Source organism: Mytilus edulis, unplaced genomic scaffold (assembly GCF_963676685.1).
Source record: "Mytilus edulis unplaced genomic scaffold, xbMytEdul2.2 SCAFFOLD_151, whole genome shotgun sequence".
Taxonomy (NCBI): domain Eukaryota; kingdom Metazoa; phylum Mollusca; class Bivalvia; order Mytilida; family Mytilidae; genus Mytilus; species Mytilus edulis.
The window spans coordinates 51,718-78,905 of record NW_027269194.1 but is presented as its reverse complement, the minus strand read 5'-3'; the positions used below and the strand labels follow the sequence as shown (position 1 = coordinate 78,905).

General features: G+C 37.2%; 1 protein-coding gene across 1 annotated transcript in view; it reads left to right on the top strand.

Annotated features, from left to right (window-relative positions):
- The first annotated feature begins 1,460 nt into the window (after positions 1 to 1,460).
- The window catches only part of LOC139509668 (uncharacterized), a 38,842-nt gene continuing 13,114 nt past the window's right edge, over positions 1,461 to 27,188 (top strand). Inside the window, exons 1-7 of the mRNA XM_071296232.1 lie at positions 1,461 to 1,577; positions 2,551 to 2,688; positions 12,493 to 12,665; positions 13,171 to 13,240; positions 24,583 to 24,903; positions 25,496 to 25,807; positions 26,930 to 26,965. Of these exons, the coding sequence (XP_071152333.1) occupies positions 1,478 to 1,577; positions 2,551 to 2,688; positions 12,493 to 12,665; positions 13,171 to 13,240; positions 24,583 to 24,903; positions 25,496 to 25,807; positions 26,930 to 26,965 (1,150 nt within the window). The 5' untranslated portion in view covers positions 1,461 to 1,477. The remainder of the gene's footprint in view (positions 1,578 to 2,550; positions 2,689 to 12,492; positions 12,666 to 13,170; positions 13,241 to 24,582; positions 24,904 to 25,495; positions 25,808 to 26,929; positions 26,966 to 27,188) is intronic.

Below are 27,188 nucleotides of genomic sequence, written 5' to 3'. Positions count from 1 at the left end.
TTTGAACAGAATATATTTATCTCCTTTCGGTAATTGTTTCAAAGTAATAAATGACATATTTAATCAAAAGACCATTATAGCCATGGCCGATGGAGTTTGATAAGCAATGCATTTGCAGTAAAATAATAATTGTATTTCGCCATCTCACAAAAACCATTGCAGCACTACACAGGTGGTACACAGGTAATACAAGTTCAGGGTGGGGGTGCTTGTTTACAGGACTTACGAATAAGTCAAAAGTAGATTTACACTATGTTTCCATAAAAAAAAAGATGCATATCGATTAATATTTCACTCCAAAATTTCATCTTTAAGTTATTAGGTACATGTAACATGTGTAACTCTGATTTATACAACATGTTTCAAACATAATAAAATACACACCAAGCGTATGATCCAAAGTTAATACCGACACAACAGACCAAAGCCAATTAACTAATAAAACCTCAATGCGTTAATCTTAATAGACCACTTGAGAGAAGAGAATTACAGGCGTGAACAATGATTAGAGATATACAAATAAATATAGATAAACCTTGACTACAGATAATTGATAGCTCTAATGACCGCTCTTATAAGAACGATCACAGATATTATACCATAATTACAAAAGTAGTTATTGTTGATTTAAAGCCTGTAAACGTCCAGCAGGAAGTATTTCAAGATACCCACTCTAATATTGTTGAAGTACTGAAAAAAATTAATTCCATATCATTGAATTATTTTCTATTTCCCCGTGATAAATTTGACGTCAATTATCTTTCTAAAGTCATCAGTACCCTATATATTTATTTGGTTTTCTATTATGATTGCATTGAGCCCTGCATTAAGAAGTTAAATTGAAATCTTACGTAGATTTATTTTCTTTTTTTTCATTTTTAGAAGATAAAAATTTCTATCAAATTCTTTTTTTTTTTTTTTTTTTTTTTGTGATAAAACATTCTGACGTGACTGCATTTTCTGCATCCCACTATCGGGTTTCTTTATGTCAGGTTTACTAGCCCTAGTCCATGTGGGCTTTGATGGGTGATTTAAACGCCATGCGTATACGTAAGGGGTAACTGAATTGCATACCATTTAAAAGACTTGCTTTTTTATTATAGTGTCTTTTTTATAACTCTTTTCTTTTGGTCATTTCATAATCTACAGACGACAAGACCAATTTTGAACATAAAGATAACCGCCTAGTTAGGATTTGTAGTTGCGATTTTATGTTTCCAAAAACGAATAAGAGACAAAAAAAACATGGTTTATCAATATATCATCAAACTCATCTGACATGTATATGTCATTAATATATTCCAAAATATAAAAATAACTAACTCCGTGGAGAATTTAAAACCAAAATTCCCTAATCAAATGTCAAAAGCAAAATCAAACAAATGGAAAACAACTGTAATATTCATGACACAGGCAATACACTATTACTTTTATATATATACATGTAATTTATGTTTTAGGTAATTCTTTGATCAGAATGGCAACAAATCAACCACAGAATCTGTCCGAATGGCAGCTTCATTGTGTTCTAAAGAGGGCAAGTCTGATTCAGTATTATGACAGCTTTATCAATAATGGTAAAGTATATTAGATATAGAATATTGGATAAATTGAACTGGGTTGTTGGTGATAACTGAAGATAATAATAGCAATGCATAGTTTACAAAGAGACTTAATTGAGCTTGGTTTAAATTGGAAACATCATAGGGATACAGTTGGGAATGTAGACGATATGTCTATATATTTGTTCTATAGTCTCTTGTTGCTTTTTGCATTCTTCTATACGTTTTGTTTTCTTTTCTGCCTTTCCAATAATAAAGCTGTAAATTTATAAAAATTAAGCACAAGTACAGTATTGAGTCACAACAAAGTAATCAACGCTCGATACAAAGGTAGAATATACATGTGCATATGGCGACCTAAATTATTGTGCTTACTGCTATACCATAAATATTGTTAGTTTGACTACTGTTGATTTACCTTTCTCCTACAATGTGCATGTCGTTGTTTAGATTCGGTTAGATTACATATCTTATGTACTTTCTAGGATTTTATCATAATTTTTAAAAAATGGAAATAACTTTAGAAAAGACTAACTATAGAACATGTTTCAAATAAACTCATCAGTCGCGCGTTCCGTCTACAAAAGACTAATCAGTGACGCTCGAATCCAAAAAAGTTAAAATGCCAAATAAAGTACGAAGTTAAAGTGCATTTAGAACCAAAATTCAAAGTGGGATACATTCACGATATACTGTTCCTTTGAAAGATGATTATTAAAGAGAGGAAGGTAGCATTTAGTATTCTGTTTTTTTCGTAAAGCTATCACACTGTTAATTGTGGAATAATAATTTCACAATTAGAACAGTTAAGACAAATTGGGGTTTTTTTTGCGGTGTTAAATTGAGTGTTAGTGTCACTGTGAATCTTTTAAACGTTTTGTACATTTCGTCATACTTTTAATTGATTAGATGTAAAAAAATAAAGTAAACAAAAAGTGCATAGTTTGTTCATCTAAAACATGATAATCAAATAGTAACTTTGTTCCAGGCGAGGTCGATGTCATCAAGTTAGCTGAATCAGACGATATAGTATTTAAAGATATAATGGAGAAAGTTGGAATGGCAAAGAAACCGTTACATGTTCGTCAGTTCAGAAATACGCTCCTTGAATGGACAAAAGATCCAGGTTAGCCATGTACTGATATGTTGTTGCCTTGTTAAGCTTAAAGTCTTTCTCAGAAAAAAAATTACCATGATTTTAACGCCCTGAAAAAATCTAAAACTCTGGAACGGGAAAGGAAAAAGTTTTGTGATCCTTGATTTTATGTTATTTTTTCAAATACGTCTCAGATACTTTCTTTTTATAATCCAGAATATTAAAACAAAAGATGTCTTTACTCGAATTGATATACTTATTGCAAATCATGTGTGTATTCATTCCATATTTCAACTTTCAACAACAACACATCAGATGGAGACGCTTTCTCTTTTTAATGTTCATTGTGTCAATTTATAATTTCTAAAATGACCACCAAATAAATGGCATGTTGTCGAGTGATATTTCCTTCATTTGTGTTGTTTGTTCTTCTTCAAGATGAAACTGCTTATTAGTTATATGTTTATGTCAATATTCTTAACAAAGCACAAACATGTCAGTATTCACCTCAAAAGCTCACAAAAGCCTTAAACAGACTGCAGATTGCATATGTTGGCCTTAATATTGATTCACGTATAGGGTATGTGCATCGGAATTAAACACATTTCTTCTAAATATTTAGTGGAAATTCATCTACTAAAATATTCTATAAAAGAAATATTTACTGTCTAGTAATTATACTAGCTATAATTGATTGTGATAATTGTCATACATCCTAATGGATTCTAGATACAAGGAGCGTTTATGGCCTTATTGAACGTACTGTGATGCAATAATTACTTTTTTAAATGCATAGATTGTCAGTGTTGTCGGGTCTGCATACATCATATAGACGTGTCTAATTCTATTTATTATTGGCACAGTTATCAGTTGTAGTGAGGGGTTCAATATTAACTCCAGCACACATTAGATTTACAAACAGATTTTGTTCGTTTTATAAAGATAAAGATATAGGAAGTTGTAGTATGAGAGCCAATGAGTCAACTCTCCATCCAAGTCACAATTCATAAAAGTATACCATTATAGGTCAAGGTACGATCTTCAACACGGAGCCTAGTTTCACACCGAACAGCAAACTATAAGATTACAAAAACTTTTTAGTGTAAAATTATTCAAATGGGAAAACCAACGGCCTAATATATATAAAAAATACGAAAAACAAGAAACTCTTATGAATCACATAAACGAACAACAACCACTGAACATCAGATTCCTGGCTTAGGACATGTGCAAACAATTGCAGTGGGGTTAAACGATAAGGTCTGGAAGGTTTGTATAATTTGCAGTCTATCTTATCTCTATAGAATATGTTAACGAAATTTGTTTTACATGCACACGTATAAAAATTGCGGTTTTTATCCAACGCAATCCTAGGTTTGAACGTAGTTTTCAATTTAGACTCGAATATGTTAACTGTACATACATTCGTATTAATTTGATACTTTTATAGACTGATAAATGTGTAACATCTGATGTGAGATCGTGTTTACTAAACTTCATTTATTAATATCCGTAGTCAAGTGGTCAAAATCTATTCCTCCTCCTAAACAGCTCACTTTTTTTTTAAACAAAAAAAGGTATTCGAGGGCCTATGGGAAGATTGGTTCATTGTAACTAACTGAGTTTACCCTCTTTAAATAAAGAATTTATTATTATTATTATTATTATTATTATTATTATTATTATTATTATTATTATTATTATTATTATTATTATATTATTCAGATTTTTAAATTTTAAAAATATTTACACATTTTTTTTTGAATTACTTCTTTTAAGTAATAATCTCTATTTATGAAAACAAATCATAGAATAGAATATTCACAAACAATATTTATTAAGGCCTACCCATCAGTGGTGACTCATTTCATCCGCTCTACAATGCTTGAATAAAGACAGAATTAATTTCTCTTCTATATTCAATTTAAAAGATATACTTTGACATGTGGCTGCCATACAATTTGCATACAATCACTTAAAATAATGCGTCAGTGATAGATGGTTATTTATTTCTCTTTTAAAAATAATAAGCAATTGGAGTTGATTTTTTTGTACTGGCAACAAACTAAGCCAAAACATTATTAACAAATTGTATACTAGTTTCGACGATAAATCATAACTTCAATGTAAAGATATGCTAATACCATCGCGTTTTAAAAAATCATTAAGGCTTTATACGGCTGAATATTCTATTCTATTCTATTCTATTCTATTCTACCATATAGTGATCGCCTTCAACAAATTGATGATTATGTCACAGGAGGAACCTTACAACAAGACAAAGATTGAAAAATGTACATTTTTTTTAAAAATACGACAAAATTAAAAATTAAACGTTTTTTATAATAAAGTAAGATGTTGTAATTGAGTTATTATTGATGCTTTGAAATTGAAGATTTGAAAGAGTGTACTGAAGTGCAATTTACAATGTTATCAGGATTCTTTTCTGTTCTGTGTTTTGCAGGATGGAATTTGGACGCTGTTCGAATTAGAATGTCTTGTTTGTATATTTTGTGGAATTAATTTATTATTTTTTGGAATTGCAACCTTTTCGTGTTCAATTTTGTAAAGCATTACCAATCTGGAGTCTTTTCTTCTGTCAGAGAGACTGCGCCATTGAAGATGTTGTAACATGTTACCAACGCTTGAAGTGTTTCTGTATTTGTTAGTAACAAAACGCGCAACCCTCCTTTGAACTTTGTCAATGCTATCTATGTCTTGTTGTTAGTATCGATGCCAAACAGAGCAACCATTATCTAGTGATGGTCTTACTAGGGACTTATATGCTTGCTCTTTAATGAATGTTGAACTTATGTTCAGGTTCCTCCTTAGAAAGCCTAGTGTGCTATTATCGTTCTTGCATATATTGTTTATATGCACATCCCATTTAAGGTTGGAACTGATGGTGACCCCCAGATATTTTGCTGTTGTTACATGTTCTAATGAATGATTGTGTAATGTGTAGTTAAATGATATTTGTTATTTTTTATTTCTGGTTACTGAAATACCTTTACAATTATCTGGGTGGAATGCAATTTTCCACGTAGTTTCCCACGATGCCAGTTTGTCAAGATCTTTTTGTAATGTTGATGCATCGGAATTTGATTTTATTGCCAAATAAACTATTATGTCGTCACCAAATAAACGTATTGTAGATGTTAGACCAGTTGGAATGTCATTAATATAGTACAAGAAGAGACTAGGTTCAAGAACTGACCCCTGTGGAATCCCTGACTCAACTGCAACATACTCAGATTTCCCCCTCTAAAACTACTCCCTGTTTGCGATTGCTAAGATAATATGTATCCAGTAATTTAATTCCCCCTGTATCCCGTAATGATGAAGCTTATTAGTTAGAAAAGAATGTGAAACTTTATCGAATGCTTAAGAAAAATACATGACCAAAATATCTGTTTGTTTACCGTTTTCCATATTAAGTGTGACATCGTCTATACATTCTTACTAGTAGTTATGTTTCGCAGGATCGACCTCTACAAAATCCATGCTGTAGGGAATATAAAATGTTGTGATTATCTGCATGTTTCATGATGTGATTAACTACGATGTGTTCTAAAAGTTTGCAACAAATACATGTTAGTGAAGTAGGACAGTAGTTTCAAGGGTTATATATTCATACGTCTTTGTTGATTGTTTACTATGAGGTGGCAATCGGTAAACTACGGCTTCGAAACACGGCAATGAATGAGCTGCCATATTTTCACTTCATAACAGACAGAGAATACAAACTGACGATTTTACGATGTGTTTGCGAAAAAAATGATAAAATCGTGCACAGAATACTAAGTTTATGATATATACATGCATTGGTTCAACATTATTTTTCACCAGTCACTTGTTTCATATGACTTTAATGGCAAATAAGAGAGAACTGCTTCCCGAAATGTCGGCAGTACCGATATAGGTACTTTGGATCTGACAAACAGGCAAAATTAACCTTGTTTGTAAAATTTCATGCACTTTTTTTATTATTCAAAAATATCACTCAAAGTGTTCTACAACGATAATGATGACCACCAGACTTTCAGCTTTCATTTGATATCAACATTACCTCAATACTCTACATATATTGATACTTAAACTGAACATGTTGAAAGCGAGAACGTACAATTGGATTGTTTTAGGTCTGTTTGTTTTTATATAATAGGTTTAAAAGTATGTTTATCATCGTTCCTCCTGTGTTAAAACTTTTTTTTTTATGGATTGAATCCGTTAACTAAAAATTTCAAACTGGTTCCACTTTCTATGATGACATTATTTTTGTCTAATTAGCTGAATACATGCGTGTAGCAAATCTCCAGGTAAATTATTAAATTAAACGTCGCACAAAAACGTTTAGAACAAAAAATGTAATTCTTGTGTTCATATTTTGTGATCTTTATCCAATTTAAAACATATTATATCTTATATTATGCATTCCTCTGCTCATAAGGAAGTACACCACTAATGCATGACCCCATTGCTTTCAATGTTAATTTTTTTTAATTTAAAGCATGCACAGCTCTTCTGTTTAAAGGTTCAATCATTGTCTTTAAAGGCAAACATTTATTGTGCCTGGTACTGAAAACAATCAACATACATGTACCTTCAAAGTCATATGAATCCTCAAATTAAAAAACAAATGATGCAGATGTTTTTTATAACAAAACGGATAGTTTCCATTATTAAACTGATATACATATACTTTTTTATGAAGAACATCCTTTAATTTGTTCACATTTAGAAGAAGTTTACTGTCACTGAAATAAACTATTATCTGATTGTTCGTATTATACACGTGCTTAATAGTCATACATCTTTGTTGATTGCTTACTAGGTGACAATCGGTAAACTACGGCTTCGAAACACGGCAATAAATAAGCTGCCATATTTTCACATCAGAACAGACACAGAGAGAAAACAATTACGATTAAACGATATGTTTGCAAAAAAAAAAACATAAAATCGTGCACAGAATACTAAGTTCATGATATAGACATACATTGGTTAAAGAATTGGATAATCATTATTGTTTACCAGTCACCCGTTTCATATGACTTTAATGGCAAATAAGAAAGAACTGCTTCCCGAAATTTATATTGTTATATTTATAAATTAACTGTTTACAAAATTTTGACTTTTTTTGAAATAATAAGGCTTTTCTACCTCAGGCATAAATTACCTTAGCTGTATTTGGCAACACTTTTAGGAATTTTGGATCTCAATGCTCTTCAACTTTGTACTTTATTTGGATTTTTTGGATTCGAGCCTCTCTGATGAGTCTTTTGTAGAAGAAACGCTCGTCAGGCGTATATACAATATTTAGTCCTGGTATCCATGATGAGTTGATTCCCATATATCTTTTATTTTTTGAATCCACTGGAGGCAAAATTTGCACAATATAATGCATGTCCCTTGAATTTAAATTTACAATTGCCGAATATATTTTCTTCTAAAAGGTCCTCTTTCGTGACCGATTTTTTGATTTTCTATAAGTCAGTCCAGGAAATTAAAAGTTCTTTATAATATTTGGACATTTGTATTTGCCTAAAACATGTAGTGTCCGCACAAGAACATATAAAAAAATCTGTATCATATTTTTCGTCTAGTAACGTTAACCAGTATTTTCCTATTGCATTCCATTTATGTGTTTTTGAGTTGACAATACTGTACATACTTTTCACCTGTATTGATTTAATAAAGTCCCTTAAGTTTATCATTCCTATCCCTCCTTTTTCTTCCGGTAAACAGCATACTGTTCTAGCGATTTGATTTGTTTTCCCATCCCATATAAAGGACCATATAATATTATTTATTTGTTTTTCGTATATATCCGGGATACCTCTCATTTCAATTTCGTATCCAATGACAGACAGTACAAAGGATTTAATAATTAAAACTTTTCCCGTGAATGTGAAATCTCCTGATTTCCAAACTTCCATACAGCTTTTAATCTTATTTATTTTTTCTAACCAAATTTGATCAAAGTCCACCCCATAGCCATGGTGTACCCCTAATAATCTCACAGGACACTTAGACAATTTAATTTTGTTAAATTTTGGTTTTTTATTTCGCCACTTGCCTAAAAACATGCCAACAGTCTTATCCATATTCATTTTAGCCCCCGAAGTGGTTTCATGCAGTTTTAAAGTTTTAACTGTTTCTTCGATAGACTCCTCGCTTTTGTTAAAGAGTTGAGTATCGTCAGCAAACATATTTAGCTTTATTTCAATATAGTCCCCAGTTCTAGTAGGAAGTTTTATTCCTTCTATATTAGGATTGTTTCTAATTGATTGGTTCTACTTGCAAAATATATAACATCGGGGTTATTGTGCATCCTTGACGAATTGAACGGATTATACCTACGAATCTAGAAGTAAACCCATTCGTATGAATACACGTCTTGGCGTTAATGAAAAGCATTTTTTGAATTTTTCGAAAACTAAGGATTTTCTTATCCCAGGCATAGATTACCTTAGCCGTATTTGGCACAACTTTTTGGAATTTTGGATCCTCAATGCTCTGCGTACTGGCGTACTAAATTATAATCCTGGTACCTTTGATAACTATTTACCCAACTCCTGAATTTTTTCCCAAACCCAAATTGTAATAAGCAAAAATCGATCTATTCCCATTCCGCCCTATCAAATGCTTTTTGTTGATCTTAAAATAATATCGCACTCTCCTCATCTTCTAATTCACAAAAATCTAAAACATCTTGTAAAAATCTATTGCCTTGAAAAATGTTGCGCCATTTGACAAACCCTTTCTGATCGAAATCAATTGTTTGCGGTAATACATTTTTTAACCTTTCCGCAAGTACTTTGGAAATAATTTTATAGTCTGTGTTCAAGAGCGTTATAGGACGCCAATTTTGTATGTCTTCTCTCTCCCTAGACTTCAACATAAGCGTAATCATACCTTTATATTGAGATTCACAGAGCAATTGTTGTCAAAGATTTCCTTGATAACCGCCAAGAATTCTTCCTTTATCAAATACCAATATATTTTGTAAAATTCATTTACAATTCCGTCTTCCCCAGGGGATTTATCAAGTTTCCAAATTGTAATGACCTTACTTATTTCAATTTCACACATTCTTTTATTTTTCTTCGAATAGTTTATGTTCTATATTCTGTAATGGATTTTCTGCAGCCTCCCTATAACCTCTCGGACGTAAATATTTTTTTGTAGAAAGATACTTGTTCTTCTAAAATAGTTTCTATATCATCTTTATACTTTCCGTCTGCACTTTTTATTCTAGACCATAATTTTTCTGCGCCCCTCTTTTTTTCTAGATTAAAGAAGTACCCTGTAGATTTTTCGCCTTTCTCGTACCAATTAACCTTAAACCTAATTCTGACTGCCTCTGCTTCTTTGTCATAATAGTCTTTTATTTTAACTTTTAAATCATTTAATTCATTTTCGTTATTTGTAAGATCGGTTCCCGTAATTTTATCCAACCTTTTTTCCCACTCCCGTATTTGTTTTTCTGTAACGTTTAATTGCTTTGCCACTTTTATAGTAATACTTTTTATTTTTATCTAAGTTTCCTCCCACCATTTAAGACTATTTTCGAACTTATTTTTTTAATTTCCAGTTTTCCCAAAAGCTTTCGAACGTATTTCTAAATAAATCCGATTGAATAACTGATGAGTTCATTTTCCACGTTCCGGGACCGCGTTCTGGTTCATTTGTTTTTATTTCATGGATACACCGTCGTGGTCACTGAACGGAAAATAAACTATGTTTACCTGTATGGTCGGGTTGTTGTCTCTTTGACACACCCATTTCCATTCTCAATTTTATTCGATTATGGACTTTCCCTTTCGGAGTATAGTATTTTTCTGATTTTACATTTTGAATGGCATATTTTTACCAAGATTTCTATGATCATGAAAAGAACTTGATGCATCCAAGAGAGCGAGTGGTCATCTTCGAAAGCATTCAAAATTGATATAATTTTAAACAGTGACATCATTTATTCACACACTAAATAAGATTGGGATGAGTTCTGATTAAGATCCAATATTTTTTTAAGTTATTTAGATACACCAATTAAAGTTTATAAAGTTATTCTTAGTTATAAAGTGTGCTAGTAACGTAATACGATTTATATGGGATCTATCAGTTTAATATTGAATTTTAGCGCAGCTCGAATTCCTATATGGAATTTACGCATCCCATAATTATCGTACTAGATCACTAGTCTTCTATGTGACGAATTCGTCTGACCAACTATCTCAAAATTTGGGATTTAGACAAGTAGCTAATTCACGTGATCAATTGCAAGCCTTCAATACCGTTTCTCCTTTCAGTACTTTAATTCGTTGGTAAAAGATTTCGTGGTTTGAGCAACATTTAAATGTACGGTTGTTTTTAAATTCGTGGATTTTAGTTTTCTAAAAAAAAAAATTAAAAATTTAACCCGTTAAAAATGAAGGTTACAAATTGTCTGGATTGAAGGAAATTAAAAAGTAATAATTGGCTAGTGTAATTTAAACCGTATTTATCACACTAATGAACCCGAAATAGTGTGATTAATTGATTAAAGACCATCAAAGGCGTAAATTAGGTCATAAACATGTCACATAAAGAAAACAATTATATAAACAAATGCTATAAACATCTCTTGAATTGTAAAATAAGTCTTATCAAAAGCAAGCCCAGCATGATATTTTTTCTCCCATACGTAAAAGAATTATGCGGATATAAAATGAACACTTTATAATAGCATATCAGTACCGGAAATCTGACTATATTGATCAATACTATTTTTATGAGAATTAAAAGAATAAAAGGTGAACAGTTTAGTTTAATGGGTAAAATTTGTTTATGTAATTTATACGTGTTTCTCGTTTCTCGTTTTTTTTTTATATAAATTAGTCTGATGTTTTTGCCTTTTGAATGGTTTTACACTAGTAATTTTTGGGCCATTTATAGCTTGTTGTTCGGTATGAGCCAAGGCTCCGTGTTGAAGGCCGGACATTGACCTATAATGGTTTACTTTTATAAATTGTTATTGGATGGAGAGTTGTCTCATTGGCACGCACACCACATCTTCCTACATCTATAATCCTGCTTGCAGTTGTAGTTCAGATTGCGTTTGCCCTGTGTCTGCTATTATAGTATTCTCAGATTTGTCGATATTCAATATATTTAAATCATATCAGTAGTAAAACATATGTAGTGATCTTTCCACGTCTTGATTTAGACAACGGTTTTATTTGGTTGAACACAAAACATTGGTTTCCCACGAATACAAGTACTTTCACAGTATTAAAAATTTACTTTCATTCGTCTTTTTAAAAACACATACCAACAATAACAACTTGTTAATTTTGAATGTGACTAATGCATTTATTTCAATCGTTCATCATCAATTTTTCGTCTGTTGAAACTCTTCAGATCTTCCCGCAACATCGTGTTGTTTTTAAAAAGGGACGTACCACCACACCTAACCATGTACTGAAATAAAACACGCCTACTTACCTAAAATGGAATAAACATAGTCTCCAATATCTCAGATTCCAAGAAATGTAAAGTATGTAAGATAAATAAAAGAATATGAAACACGGAACAATCAGCAATAAAATATGAATGTTTCACAATTACTTAGTACTATTTCTCAATAACAATTTTTTACTGAATTTTGCAAAATTATAGCACTTTCCCTATTATTTGTTTTTGCATATTATTTTTTGCCATATGTTTCATGGATCGTTTCCTTTGATGCAGTTAGTAGCAGGTGTTTCAACTACTTGACAAGACTTTTTTTTTAATAATGTTTGGGATTTGATTTTGAGAATTAGTGTGACATGTTTTATTTGATTGAAGGAAAGAATGAACATGTACCTAGCTACATACAGAAAGCCGATGATGCTAAATCTGCTACAGCTGTTCAAAGCTTGAAGTCTACTGAAGTTTCTGATAATAATCCGCAGCTACCTCGGAGACAAAACGACGACGATGCGAAACAGAAAAGACAAGACGAAAATTGTACAATATATGTAAGTCTTAAGTTTTTGTACATATCGATATAACATCAATCAATCTGAAACTACCAGGCTAATGGTTTTTGTTTTACCATTTGATTTTGAAAGCAACCAATCAATTCACATTAGATGTAGATTCGGTTCAACAAGTTATTTTTTTTCATTGGCTAATAGCAGCATGTCAAGAGTTACACATGCTTTGCAAGATCGATGTATAAAGAACACTCTACAAAATAATTGTATTTAAGTCGTAATATACCAAACAGATAAGTTTTACACTTGGTGAGGCTTTGAATATATAAAAACATGTTTTAGCATGAGAAAACTTACTGCCTTACATATGTTTTCCGTGCAGCAAATTCTAATAAAAAAAACATGTTTGCCATTCTTTACTATATCACATACGATAATTTCCAGAAAAAAAATACACTACTACATTATAAGTTTGTATCCCATGCAGCAATGTCAAATAATTGTTAAATTTGTAAATGTTTGAAAGCCAAATCATTTTTTTTTTCAGAAATCAGAGAATACAGAAATACAACCACAACAAGACACAAAGTCAAAACAAACACAACGTGTTGTCAAAGGTACTAATTTTGCACTTCATCCTGTCTATCTGTGCATTAGTTTATTGTCTGTGCATAACCCTGGTCGTTCGATTGCCAAATTTTCATTATATACTACTTATATACTACTTAACAAAATGACTTAAATTTTATCAGCAGCATGACAGTGATGAGATGTTATTAGTAAACACTAATCTATGAGACGCATAATTTCTATTTGTGGAAATTGTTCTCACTTGACCATGTCAGCTGTGGCCAGCAAATAACTGTCATCATTGTCGAAAACGTTTTTATATATCTTTCGCAATATCAACCTGGACATAACTAAGAATGATTGATCAAAAGGTTTTCTGCACATTAAACTTAAAATGTTTTGAATTATGAAATAATAATAGATAGAGAAAAATATGACTGGTAAATTACTCAAAATGTCCATATAAACCATCTGTTCATTTAAAAAAATATCTTTATGATTTGAATTGATTTTTTTTATGCAAAAATGACAGATGATATATATTTGGTCCTGGTATACTTTGTTCAAGATGTAGTTTGGTTTTTGAAATGATAACTCCTGCTGTGTTGAAATTCAAGAAAATTTACTTTAAATCGAAACCGATTTCAAAACAGCAATCCATAACTACTTAAAAAAGTGAATGATTAGGAATAAATGAATGATCTTGATCTGAGCCTGTAATTTAGCATGTTTAGTGTGAAATCAAGTTATGTCTGGTATAGAGTTTATGACAAATGCAACAGAATGCATAATTAATAGTACTAAACTATTTTAATGTCTTATTTTATCAGCAGCAAATGTAATTTTACATTAAATAGTATGACCTCATATTCCAATTCACAATGAAGATAATTTATCTTACGTCTATATGTAATGATTGTAAGCTTCTTCAAACTTACCGTGACGATATCGGGCACTAATTACTGTAGAATATATTTTGGTTAGAATCAGCGTTGTGGCTTCTGGTTCTAGATTTCTACTGACAGATCCGGAACGAGGCTCTTCCGTCTTCTGGATCTGTCTCCTCCGCCAGTGGAGCACCGCCGACGACCCTGAGGTACTACACTCCCCCCGACTTTATAAAAAAGGAGTAACTAGTACCAAGATTATAATTTAGTACGCCAGACGCGCGTTTCGTCTACATAAGACTCATTAGTGACGCTCATATCAAAATAGTTATAAAGCCAAACAATACAAAGTTGAAGAGCATAGAGGATCCAAAATTCATAAAAGTTGTGTCAAATACGGCTAAGGTAATCTATTCCTGGGACAAGAAAATCCTTAATTTTTCGAAAATTCAAAGTTTTATATCAGGAAATTTATAAAAATGATCACATTATTGATATTCATGTCAACCCCGAAGTGCTGACTACTGGGCTGGTGATACCCTCGGAGACGAAACGTCCACCAGCAGTGGCATCGACCCAGTGGTGTAAATAGTTATCAAAAGTACCAGGATTATAATTTAGTACGCCAGACGCGCCTATCGTCTACATAAGACTCATCAGTGACGCTCATATCAAAATAGTTATAAAGCCAAACAATACAAAGTTGAAGGGCATAGAGGATCCAAAATTCCAAAAAGTTGTGTCAAATACGGCTAAGGTAATCTATTCCTGGGACAAGAAAATCCTTAGTTTTTCGAAAAATTCAAAGTTTTGTATCAGGAAATTTATTAAAATGATCACATTATTGATATTCATGTCAACACCGAAGTGCTGACTACTGGGCTGATGATATCCTCGGGGACGAAACGTCCACCAGCAGTGGCATCGACCCAGTGGTGTAAATAGTTATCAAAAGTACCAGGATTATAATTTAGTACGCCAGACGCGCGTTTCGTCTACATAAGACTCATCAGTGACGCTCATATCAAAATTGTTATAAAGCCAAACAATACAAAGTTGAAGAGCATAGAGGATCCAAAATTCCAAAAAGTTGTGCCAAATACGGCTAAGGTAATCTATTCCTGGGACAAGAAAATCCTTAGTTTTTCGAAAAATTCAAAGTTTTGTATCAGGAAATTTATAAAAATGATCACATTATTGATATTCATGTCAACACCGAAGTGCTGACTACTGGGCTGGTGATACCCTCGGGGACGAAACGTCCACCAGCAGTGGCATCGACCCAGTGGTGTAAATAGTTATCAAAAGTACCAGGATTATAATTTAGTACGCCAGACGCGCCTATCGTCTACATAAGACTCATCAGTGACGCTCATATCAAAATAGTTATAAAGCCAAACAATACAAAGTTGAAGGGCATAGAGGATCCAAAATTCCAAAAAGTTGTGTCAAATACGGCTAAGGTAATCTATTCCTGGGACAAGAAAATCCTTAGTTTTTCGAAAAATTCAAAGTTTTGTATCAGGAAATTTATTAAAATGATCACATTATTGATATTCATGTCAACACCGAAGTGCTGACTACTGGGCTGATGATATCCTCGGGGACGAAACGTCCACCAGCAGTGGCATCGACCCAGTGGTGTAAATAGTTATCAAAAGTACCAGGATTATAATTTAGTACGCCAGACGCGCGTTTCGTCTACATAAGACTCATCAGTGACGCTCATATCAAAATTGTTATAAAGCCAAACAATACAAAGTTGAAGAGCATAGAGGATCCAAAATTCCAAAAAGTTGTGCCAAATACGGCTAAGGTAATCTATTCCTGGGACAAGAAAATCCTTAGTTTTTCGAAAAATTCAAAGTTTTGTATCAGGAAATTTATAAAAATGATCACATTATTGATATTCATGTCAACACCGAAGTGCTGACTACTGGGCTGGTGATACCCTCGGGGACGAAACGTCCACCAGCAGTGGCATCGACCCAGTGTTGTAAATAGTTATCAAAAGTACCAGGATTATAATTTAGTACGCCAGACGCGCCTATCGTCTACATAAGACTCATCAGTGACGCTCATATCAAAATAGTTATAAAGCCAAACAATACAAAGTTGAAGGGCATAGAGGATCCAAAATTCCAAAAAGTTGTGTCAAATACGGCTAAGGTAATCTATTCCTGGGACAAGAAAATCCTTAGTTTTTCGAAAAATTCAAAGTTTTGTATCAGGAAATTTATTAAAATGATCACATTATTGATATTCATGTCAACACCGAAGTGCTGACTACTGGGCTGATGATATCCTCGGGGACGAAACGTCCACCAGCAGTGGCATCGACCCAGTGGTGTAAATAGTTATCAAAAGTACCAGGATTATAATTTAGTACGCCAGACGCGCGTTTCGTCTACATAAGACTCATCAGTGACGCTCATATCACAATAGTTATAAAGCCAAACAATACAAAGTTGAAGAGCATAGAGGATCCAAAATTCCAAAAAGTTGTGTCAAATACGGCTAAGGTAATCTATTCCTGGGACAAGAAAATCCTTAGTTTTTCGAAAAATTCAAAGTTTTGTATCAGGAAATTTATTAAAATGATCACATTATTGATATTCATGTCAACACCGATGTGCTGACTCCTGGGCTGGTGACTCCAGGAGAATAACAAAGGGGTTCTATTCTGGTGGGATATAAGTATGGGATACCATAAAAAAAAATAGGGACCTTAAATTAGAAATCCAGTGGACCCGCCCAGTATCCCCGCCCCTTGGGAATTAAAAAACAGGTGGTACCCCCGATATCTGACATCCCCAAGGATTATACATATATTTTATTTCATCTTGGCCAACGGGCCGTTAATTTTAACTAGAAGCCAACTGGATTTAACTAAAGTAATTGGGGAGCCAACGGGCTCTAAATTCATTGATAAATGGCCAACGGGCCCTGATAACAACTATTTACAAACTAGAGATGCCCACCTACGAGTTAACTCCGTACAAACGGCCACCATTGAGGTGGGCCTCCCGTAAAATCTCCCTCTGAGAGGTTGCCCTCACGTTTCCCAACGCCTTAGCCACCTCAAACAGGTAATGAGGGTGGCCATGCCGTGCATTAGGCGGAGGAAAGTAAGGGGCATCACTGTCCAAGAGGATCCTAAACGGAGGCACCAACCTCAACGCGTCCTTCTGTTCGGAGCTAAAGGAATGGACGCCCATTCCGAACCCAAAGTATGCGTTGCAGTATGAGTGCTGCCACTCTCTTACCTGAGCCATCCCCCTGGAAGCAATGAAGATGGATCAGCTGGAGAGGATTGACTGCAATGCCCCTCATCACCTCCTACACTTCGCGATGAGCCCGGGCGTGAACCCTGTCCAGTCGGTCGCCCCTGATGTACAGGACCACAGGCTGGTTGAAGCGACACGACTGGAGGGCCCATCTCAAAGTGGAGATCTCACGAGCATGCAGCTTCTCTACTGTAAAATCCACCCCCACCTCTCCAAGGGCAGACACACTCGGATGAGTCACCAGTTGATGAAACCGGTGCTTAGTGGCATTCTCAAACTGCCCGGCACTCTTTGGATGGATTCCCACCGCCCCGACCCATCCCGGTTCCAGTCTCAACGGTACACGGGGCCAAGTCTTCGTATCACAAAAGACTGCAACCCCTCCAGCCAACTTGACTGGGTCCACAGGAGCAGGGGTCAACCTCACCCAAAGAAAATCACCCAAGGATGTCTGGGAAGGCATCCCCATCTTGCTCAGGGAACGGTCCAGGTGCATATGGCTGTCAGGAAGGTCCCTGCACAATTGGGGCTCCACTCCCCTACTCCCTGAGGAATTTCCCTGATGCCCTGATCCCTATGCACCCACAGACAAGTGTGAGCCTCGTGACCCTAGACACGGAAGTGACCGGCTTGGTCTGAAACACGGAAGGAACATGAGGGAGGGAACGGGCTTTGGGGAGTGCCCCGTGGGACTTAACATCCCAACCTGCCCCATGGGCCTGGGAGCCCCTGTGTGCAAACCGGAGCCCCAAGCCTGCAGAAAACTCCTGCCTTGGCTGTTGGACTCCCCTGCCCAATAGGGGAGCTCGCCTGGGAAGGCTCACTGGATCTGAGGTGGACTTCCCCCAGAAAAGCCCGGCGCTGATGCCCCTGTAAAAGAGCCATCAACTCCACCTGCGCCCTCCAGTGCATGAGCATTGCAGGGGAGTTGATTGGCTACAGCGTGAAAGTCGACGGAACCTCCAACTGTGCCAATTGGCACACTGCGGTCATGACTTCCCACTCAGCACTCAGGTCCTCTGGAAGCAGCCCAACAGTCTCCAGTTGGCTAATAACCCAGTGAATGGGGTTCCCCACCGCAGCACCACCTAGGGCCCGAAATATTGTGCTTAGGGAAGTGAGACGCACTCAGGCTAACCCGGATCGGAAACACCCATGTCACGGAACACCTCGGCCTCATGTTCCACCAGAATGTGTCCTTCCAGGCCTTGCCCCCGAGCTTCACAGCCAGAAACTGGACAAGACAATCCAGTCCCAACTAATCCACCCTGCCCTTCAAAGTGAGATATTGCCACCTCACTGATGGTGTGGAAGCCAGACTAGTCCCGACAAACCCATTCTGACCATGGACATCCACCCGGACCCCCTGAGGTGAGGCTGTCTGTAGGAGAGGTGAGGACCCTGTTATGGCCTTTCTTCTGGCAGATCTCCTCCTGCGGTCTTGTCTACTTCTTTTTTTTCTTTTGTTCTTCTTATCCACATCCCCCCGTACCTCACCTTCAGTGGCGCCCTCAGACCCCCCTTATGACCCTCAGCTACCTCTAACAAGAGCCCTGAGCTTCCCTGTACCTCAGAGTCCAGCTCCCGAAGCTCCTCTTCCCGTACCATAACCACTAGTTCCTCCACCACTTCAGTGACGGAGGACTGTACCGGGAGGATGGCGGGTTGCTATTCCCTGTGGTTTGTGTTTGGTCTGATAAAGTGTTCTTTTTATTGTCCATCTGAAATTTTTTTTACCTTAGAGTGCAGGGAAATCCGGGACACGTGCACTCCTTTGGAGACCGAACATCCAGGACACTGACAGGTGTCCATTCCGTCAGCCTCCCCGGGAGTGATGTTCACACATCGCCCATGAAACCATTCCATGCACTCATCACACCTGATCATTAGACCCCCATCATCTGGTCCCGGGCATGAGCAATAAATGTTCTTACCCTTTTTTCCCTTGGATCCCAACTCCTCTATTTCCTTCCAATTTTTACTTATTACTTGGGCTTGTAGTTTTTTTACACCAATTGGGGACTTCCCTATCCTTACACAACTTAATCCGGTCATGATGTGCCACTACCATTGCTGTTTTCATTTTGACCCGGTAATGGTATGGAGTCAGGCTTTCCACCACTACCCCGGGACGCTTCAATGAAGGAGTCAATTTTCGACATTTCCCCTTGATGGTGGCTGTATCCAATTGATACACTAGATCCCCCACTTTCAACCTTTTGACCACAACCTTGAGGTCGTAATCTCTTTTGAGGCGTTCTTGTGCCGTTTTTAGATTGGCCCTGGCCAGCTCATGGGCCCCTTGGATGGCTTCCTCTAGGTCTGATACATATTTTTTCCTATCCTGAACCCCCCCCCCCCCTGTGGCCCCCAACAGGCTGATTGACTTTTCTGCCCAACATGAGGTGATTAGGAGTAAATCCGGTGCTTTTACTAACTGAAGCACGGAACGCACTAGCCAATTGCGGAAGGAATAGATCCCAGGACTTCTGATTTTATCCAACAAAGCACCGCACTGAAGCCATCAGCGTTCGATTGCAACGCTCTACTTGACCATTGGAGGAAGGGCGGTATGGGGTGGTTCTACTCTTGTGTATTTGAAGCAGGTCACACATGGCTTTAAACAGATGGGACTCAAAGTTCCTCCCCTGGTCAGTGAATACTTGACAGGGACTTCCGAAACGGGAGAAAAATTCATTCACTGCTGTACGGGCTGTCAATTCAGCGCCTGGGCTGGAAGGGGGATACATTCCACCCATTTGGTAAACTGGTCTATCATCATAAGGATATGTTCATTCCCTCATTCGGTTTTTGGGAGGGGCCCCTCAAAGTCTAAATGAACCCTTTCCATTGGTGCCCCAGAATAATGTTTAACCATAGGATGACGGTTTGGACGGGTAACCTTATTGTTTTGGCTACAGAGGGCTCAACTTGCTACATACTGTTCAATCTCTTTCTTCATCCCTCTCCAATAATACATTGACTAAATCCTTTGGTAAGTTCGGTCCCCCCTTGTAGCCTGCTGCAGGAATATCATGGCACAACTGCATAAGCCTCTTCCATGATACTTGAGGTATAACCACCCTGTTTGAATCCCCTGTAGGCCCTTTCTTGTACAGGATATTATCCCCCTTAAGGATAAATAATTCCTGATTTAGCCAATAGTACTTGGTGGCGGGGCCGCTAAGGAAAATTTCCTCCTCAGAGGGTTCCCCCTTTGTTTTTCACTATTGAACCACCAATTTTAATTCCAGGTCCTTTTTCTTTTAATTCCTCCTGACTGTGTCCCAAGTTTATCCCAAAGTCTCCTTCTATTTCTTGCACCCAGATGTCCCCCTCCCCCTCCGATCATATGGCCAATTCGTCCCCCATTTTAGACACTGATACCCGGGATGTTTGCACCACTGGTTCTCGTGTGTCTCTGGTTTGTGTACTACCATAGGGTCCTTTTGCCAAGGGTATCGTATCATCGACATTTTTTGTGAACTGTCCCCAATTTTGTTGGGCTCGGGCACAGTATGTACATCCCCCACAGGGAAAATCTGCTAGAACGCTCTCTACTTGACACTCTGGACAGGGTCCATATTGAGGCAATCGAGATAAAGCATCTGCATTAGGATGTTTAGCCCCGGGCCGGTGTTTGATTTCTATATCAAACTGACTGATTTCTTCCAGCCAACGGGCTAATTGTCCCTGGGATTCCTTGAAATTTGTCAACAAAGTGAGGCTACTATGATTTGTTCGAACCGTAAACCGCCACCCAAGCAAGTAATGTCTGAATAGCCTAGTGAACCTGACAATGGCCAACAGCTCCTTTCGGGTAGTACAATATTTCTGCTGTTCTGGGGTAAGGGTATAGCAAGCATAGGAGGTGGTCCGTTCCTGTCCCCCCTGAACCTGCAATAATTCCGCAACAATAGCCTTGTCGGAGGCATCCGTGTCTAAGATAAAAAGGATCAGATGCATTGGGCAACGACAGGACAGGGGCTGACACCATGGCTTCTCTGAGTATGTCGAAAGACTGTTGTTGCTCGTCCCCCCATAAATAGGGGCGTTTCCCGGTTAAGGCTTGAAGGGGTAAAGCTATATTAGCATTGTCTTTTATAAAGGCCCTGTGATAATTTGCGAAACCCAAAAACCGTTCCACTTCCTTTGAGGTCCGGGGCTTTGGCAAGTTTTTAATGTTCTTTACAAATTCATTCATTTGTAGGCCCTTCCCTGCAGTGTTCATCACCACATCTTTAAGGATAGGGGGTGGCTCTTTCAAACTCTTCTACGTTTCCTCTAATATCAGGGTAACCTGAGCTGCGGTGTCCACAACAGCATCGCCCCTTTGACCCTGGACTACCACAGGCACCCGATACATAGTTCCCCCCGTTAACTGACTTATGGTTACCATTTCTCTGTCACCAAGTCCCCCTCCCCATCACTGTTTGAGCTATCGCACAGTGTTTGTTCCCCTTCCTCCACAGACTCTTCGTCTTGTGACTCCGATTCTGACATGTTCAGGGCAATGAGACTGATGGGTTTCCTCTCAGGCCCTTCCACGGGTTCTTCTGGTTGAGCTAAGTCTACATCTTTTGTGGGTGGACGGGGGTAATGATTTAGTGACCCCTAGTTCTTTGGGGTGGGACTGTTCTTCCGGGCGTTCCTGCACGGGCGGGGAGAATACTTCCTCTGAAATGGCTAATTGGCCCCCCAGTATTATTTCTATTTGACTGATGGTACCCTCCCTATTCAAGTAGGGTGGTTTCTGTCTTATCACGATGTCCTTTATACTCCGTGTTTTAGGGGCCAGACTCAGACCTCTTGTGTCGACCCGTTTCAGTTTAACGGACCGTTGTTGTCCTGGAAGGTTACTTTCTTACCCCCAGGTCTAGGAGAAGTAGATCTTTGGAACTTTGGGCATTCCCTTTTAAAGTGACCTGCCTCCCCACAATGGAAACAACCACCATTACCGGCACGGGGGAGGGACTTCTGGATGGGGGCCTAGCATTGTTGCGGACGGCAAAAGATAGATTTTGGATTTCAGACATGATATTGCCAAGGGTTCCGCTTACCTCCCCTTTGAAGACATGAAATTGGTCCTTCAAATCCTGGACATCTTTAGGGGGATGTTCTTTAGGGTGAATTTTGGTGGGAGCATTATTGGACAATGGGCCCCCTGCCTATGGTTTCAGGGCTTACACTTTTGACTTTCTTTCGGGCACTGCGGCCATTTATGGCTTGGTGGTTATGCTGATGCCAACGATTTTATCCACCGCCTCCTCAATACTTTTAGGTTTGGCATTGGAGGCCAACATTCCCTCCTCCTTATCTGAGACCCCCTGACACAATCTCATGATGGCTTGTTGGTACATGTGATCCTCGGGCAGGTGACGGAAGGCTTTTGTGGCAAGGGATTGGATCCTGTCGGCCCAGTCCTCTAAGGTTTCGTCCCCACCCTGCCTGACGATGTTAAATTGGACTTGGGCTGTTTCTGGCAACTCCTTGAACCCAAACCGTTTGGCCAACCTACTCACCAAGTCCTCATAAGACAAGTCATGCCTTCTTTCCACGAGTAAGGCATAAAACTCACTGGGCTTCCCATCAAGGGACCAGCACAATTGATCTTTGCACTCCCCTGGAGACCACCCACTGACTTGGCATAATCGGGAAAATTTTGCATAGAAAGCCTGCCAGTTAGTTTTCCCATCATACTTGAGACTCTTTTGTAGGATTAGAGGTCTAACACCCGTGGGCCCCCTTGGTCGATCTTGAAATCTCTGGTTATCTGGCCCCCAATGTTCTCCTGGTTGTCATATGCATCCCGACGAGACCTCCTCTGGTCACCAGATCCCCGTCTAGGTTCCCCTGATCATGTGAGGTACCCAATACTACTGGCGTGCCTCGATGCCGGAGCCTCACTCTCCATATGGGCATCTCTAAGACCTGGGCCCTCATTATCAGTATATCGGTTTGGAAAGCCCCCTCTTTCCCTACCTGTATCCCCTGCATTGTTATATCGGGATCGAGGTGTTTTCCATTCATACCTGTAATCTCTTGTACCTCCATACGGCATCATGGGCCTGTCCCATTTGTCCTGGTCGGGTCCAATGTCTTCCCTGAACCAACGGTTAAGTTTCCCACCATCTTGAAAATAGAGATGCTGAGATGGAGCTTGGGGACAGTGCCGCCATGGCTCTTGGTGTTTCTACTGCTTGAAGGGGATACTCATTTGTGGTTTGCCCCTTACCCCTTGCCTTATGAGGCTATCAATCCGCTGCACCTTTTCCTGATGCGCTATCTCTTCCTTGCAAAATTTATTAGACTCCTTGTTGGGTGGCAAAGAGGTAATAAAATCCATAGATTCCAGAGCTGCCTCAGTGATCCTCATATAGGGAACCTCCCGTAGATCCTCCAACTCTAGAATCCCCTTATCCTCACTCAATTCCCAGATTTTTGCTGCAATTTTAGCCCCCACCCCTGGAATTGATAACAACTCATCAAAAGTGGCAGAGTTTATGTGGACTCTAACCATGGTGACACTTGGAACACAATTAATAAACAATAAACAATTTAGGTTTAAATTAGGGCTTGGGCAGGGGTATCTACTGAAAAGGGGTATTTATACTATAGAACTGTGTTTTGTTTGGTTTTACAACAACAACAAACTTTTTAACTAGGGATCAAGCTTATAAGTTGACCCCAGAGGTATGTATGTGAAGGGCAAGTGTATGTGTGTGGTTTTTTTTTCAATTTGACACTTACAATAATTTTTCTTTCTGTTTGCAAATGGAAGTTGAACTGCGTAGGTCAACTTAGTGCAATACGCGGCGGAATTGGATTTGGGGTTTTACAAGATTCCCTACAAGGGTTTTGCAGAACAACTAAGGGGTTTACACTTGTTCCTACAAGGGCTCCGCAAACAGGCAAGTGTGAAAAAATCCCTAAAAATAAAAAAAACCGTGACTAAAACTTAGCCACAAAAGGTTCCCTTCCCAGTGCTGTAACTTTTTCTCTTCAAACTTACCGTGACGATATCGGGCACTAATTACTGTAGAATATCTTTTGGTTAGAATCAGCGTTGTTGCTTCTGGTTCTGGTTCTAAATTTCGACTGACAGATCCGGAACGAGGCTCTTCCGTCTTCCGGATCTGTCTCCTCCGCCAGTGGAGCACCGCCGACGACCCCGAAGTATTACATGATCAAGTAGCAGCTTTTTTTTTATTTCAGATGATCAGAAACAGCATGGACTATTTCCTTACTATGATGAATTGATTAACCAAACAGTACTTGACAAGATGGTTCTAGATAACTTGATTTCAAGGTGTATATTGATGATAGAGGATAGAGAGGAAATTATAAAACCAACCACACAAAGAGAACGTAACAGGGTTTTACTCAACATCTTGACTAAACGACCGTATGGTACCACGGAGGTGTTAAAGGATGTCTTACAAGAATCTAACCAATACAATAATGACGTTCTAGAAATTGTTAGTAAAATGCAATGTAGTGATAGCTGTGATGAACCTTTCAGTTGTCATGACATAAGTAAGTAGAAGTAAATTGCAAAATATAAACAGTCGACATGGGATAGGACAAAACAGGATTGTATGCTGATTTCAGTATAACCACGAGAAAAATATTTTTAATCCTAAAAAATTGGTATTCAAAATATATAAATTCTATTCCAAACATATTTTTGCAACACAGAGTTGTAAAGTATTTCAAATTGGCGCGAGTTATGACTTTCAGATGTTGAATTGTATTCATGATGTTTGTTAAAGCCGCCACCTATTTTTTTTTTTTTTTTTTGAAAATGATTACAATCGTTCTCTTCAAAATTTCTTGAGTCCTTATACGAATTAAACTTATCAATCATATTTCACAATTTAAGATAAATATCCAGCACTATAACACCAATAGGTGAACAACTTTTAGAAATGAACCAGTTAAGAGACAGCTCATTACATTTTATGTGGGAGTTATTTAATTGTTAAACAAATAGTAAGGTAGAACAATATTAATTAGTAATATCAAATCAAACAAGTGGTAAGACACTTATGAACGACCCCTTCGGTCCATGCTCCTTTTTTCACCAACTTCATATAAGTAATCCTCAATGCCTTTACCTATATTTCAGTGATCCATGAACACATTGTAAAGCTGCATAAGAATTACTTGATGTTTGTCAATGATATGGATTTCAGAACAGATATATCAGACCACCTTTATGAGACGGGTGTTTTAGACTCTGAAGAAAAAGAAGAAGTTTACAATTTTTCAATAACTCGACACGAGAGTAACAGACTTTTACTTAGCAAACTAGTCCGAAAAGGTGAAGATGCATACGTAAAACTTTTGGAAGCTCTTAAACATGGAGGAAATGAGGATGTTGTTTCTGATATCGAGAAAACTGCGGTTTCAGACCTTGAAATACAATGGTGTCAAATAGGTATTATTATATTATTGATTCACTTCACTTCATGTCACCATTTGTTAGTCTTCTGTTGCAATTAATTCCTTTACATCTAAACTGAAAGTCATTAGAAAACGTAGAAAAAATAAAGCCATCCAGAGGATATACAATTATTGCTGTAAATATATATCAAAAGTTATGAGTCAGTTTTAGGTAAAAACGTACAAACGACAAATTGCATTAAGTGTGAGAAAGTTTACCTCTTGTGATACAGTTGTGCATATAGCAGTGTGTTCGTGTTACTTTACTAGTATATTTTTATGGTCGCTGCTTGTCATAGAAAAAAATACAATTGCTGAGTGATGCTTCATAGAATTGGGTATGGAAATTGGGAATATTTTTAAAGAGACAACAACCGAAGCAAAGAGCAGGTGAATGACGAAGGCTACCAATGGGTCTACAACACAGAGAGAAAATTCCGTACCGGAAGCTGGCTTCAGCTGTCCTCTAAATAAAACCGTGTACTAAGTTATTGAGAACGGACGTCATACTAAACTTCAAAACATACAAATGAACGTAATTAAAACACACACCATACTAACAAAGACCAAAGGCTCTTAATTTAGGACTGGTGCAAACATACGGCGCGGTTAAACATGTTTTGAGCATCTCAACCCTCCCATTAATTTCATTACTTGAATAGATATCTTTTGATGTTGTAATGTTACACTACTGCCCAGGTAAGGATGAGGCTGGCTCCTGTTGAAACATTTAAACCCGCTGCATGTTTAGGCACTTGTCCTTAGTCAAGAGGTTGGTGTTCGGTGGTTGAAGTTTGGTTGTGTGGTTCATAAGTGCTTCTAGTTTATCTTTTGTTCAATATATTAGACTGTTTGCTTTCATGTTTAAACCGTTTAACACAGCCTTTTATTGTTTGGTTTTCGGTATGAGCCAAGGCTCCATATTAATAGCCATGCTTTGGCTTGTAATTGTTATTTTTTATATATATATTGTGACGTAGAAGGAACGTTGACACTTATACCACATCCTTTTATTGAACTTTATTCAATTGTTTTGTATTTTTTTTTTTTAATTACAGTTTAACAAAGTAAGTGTAATTCTCTCATTATACATATAGGTTGTTTTCGTTTGTTTCAGGCATAAAGCAACTGAGAGACAGAGAAAAGAAAAAAGGTAAACATTAAATTCAAGATATGTGATATTTTGACTATGTTACAAATATTACATTTTTTGTGACAAGTAGAACAATTTTAAAACAAAATTAACTATATATATACTTTAATAGTATCTGGAAAATATTGTTGTTTTCAAGTGCATATAAAGAATGTCCAATATTTCAGTTAAAAATCAAGTTTATGATGCTAAAAACATAATACATTTCTTAACTAAATATGTT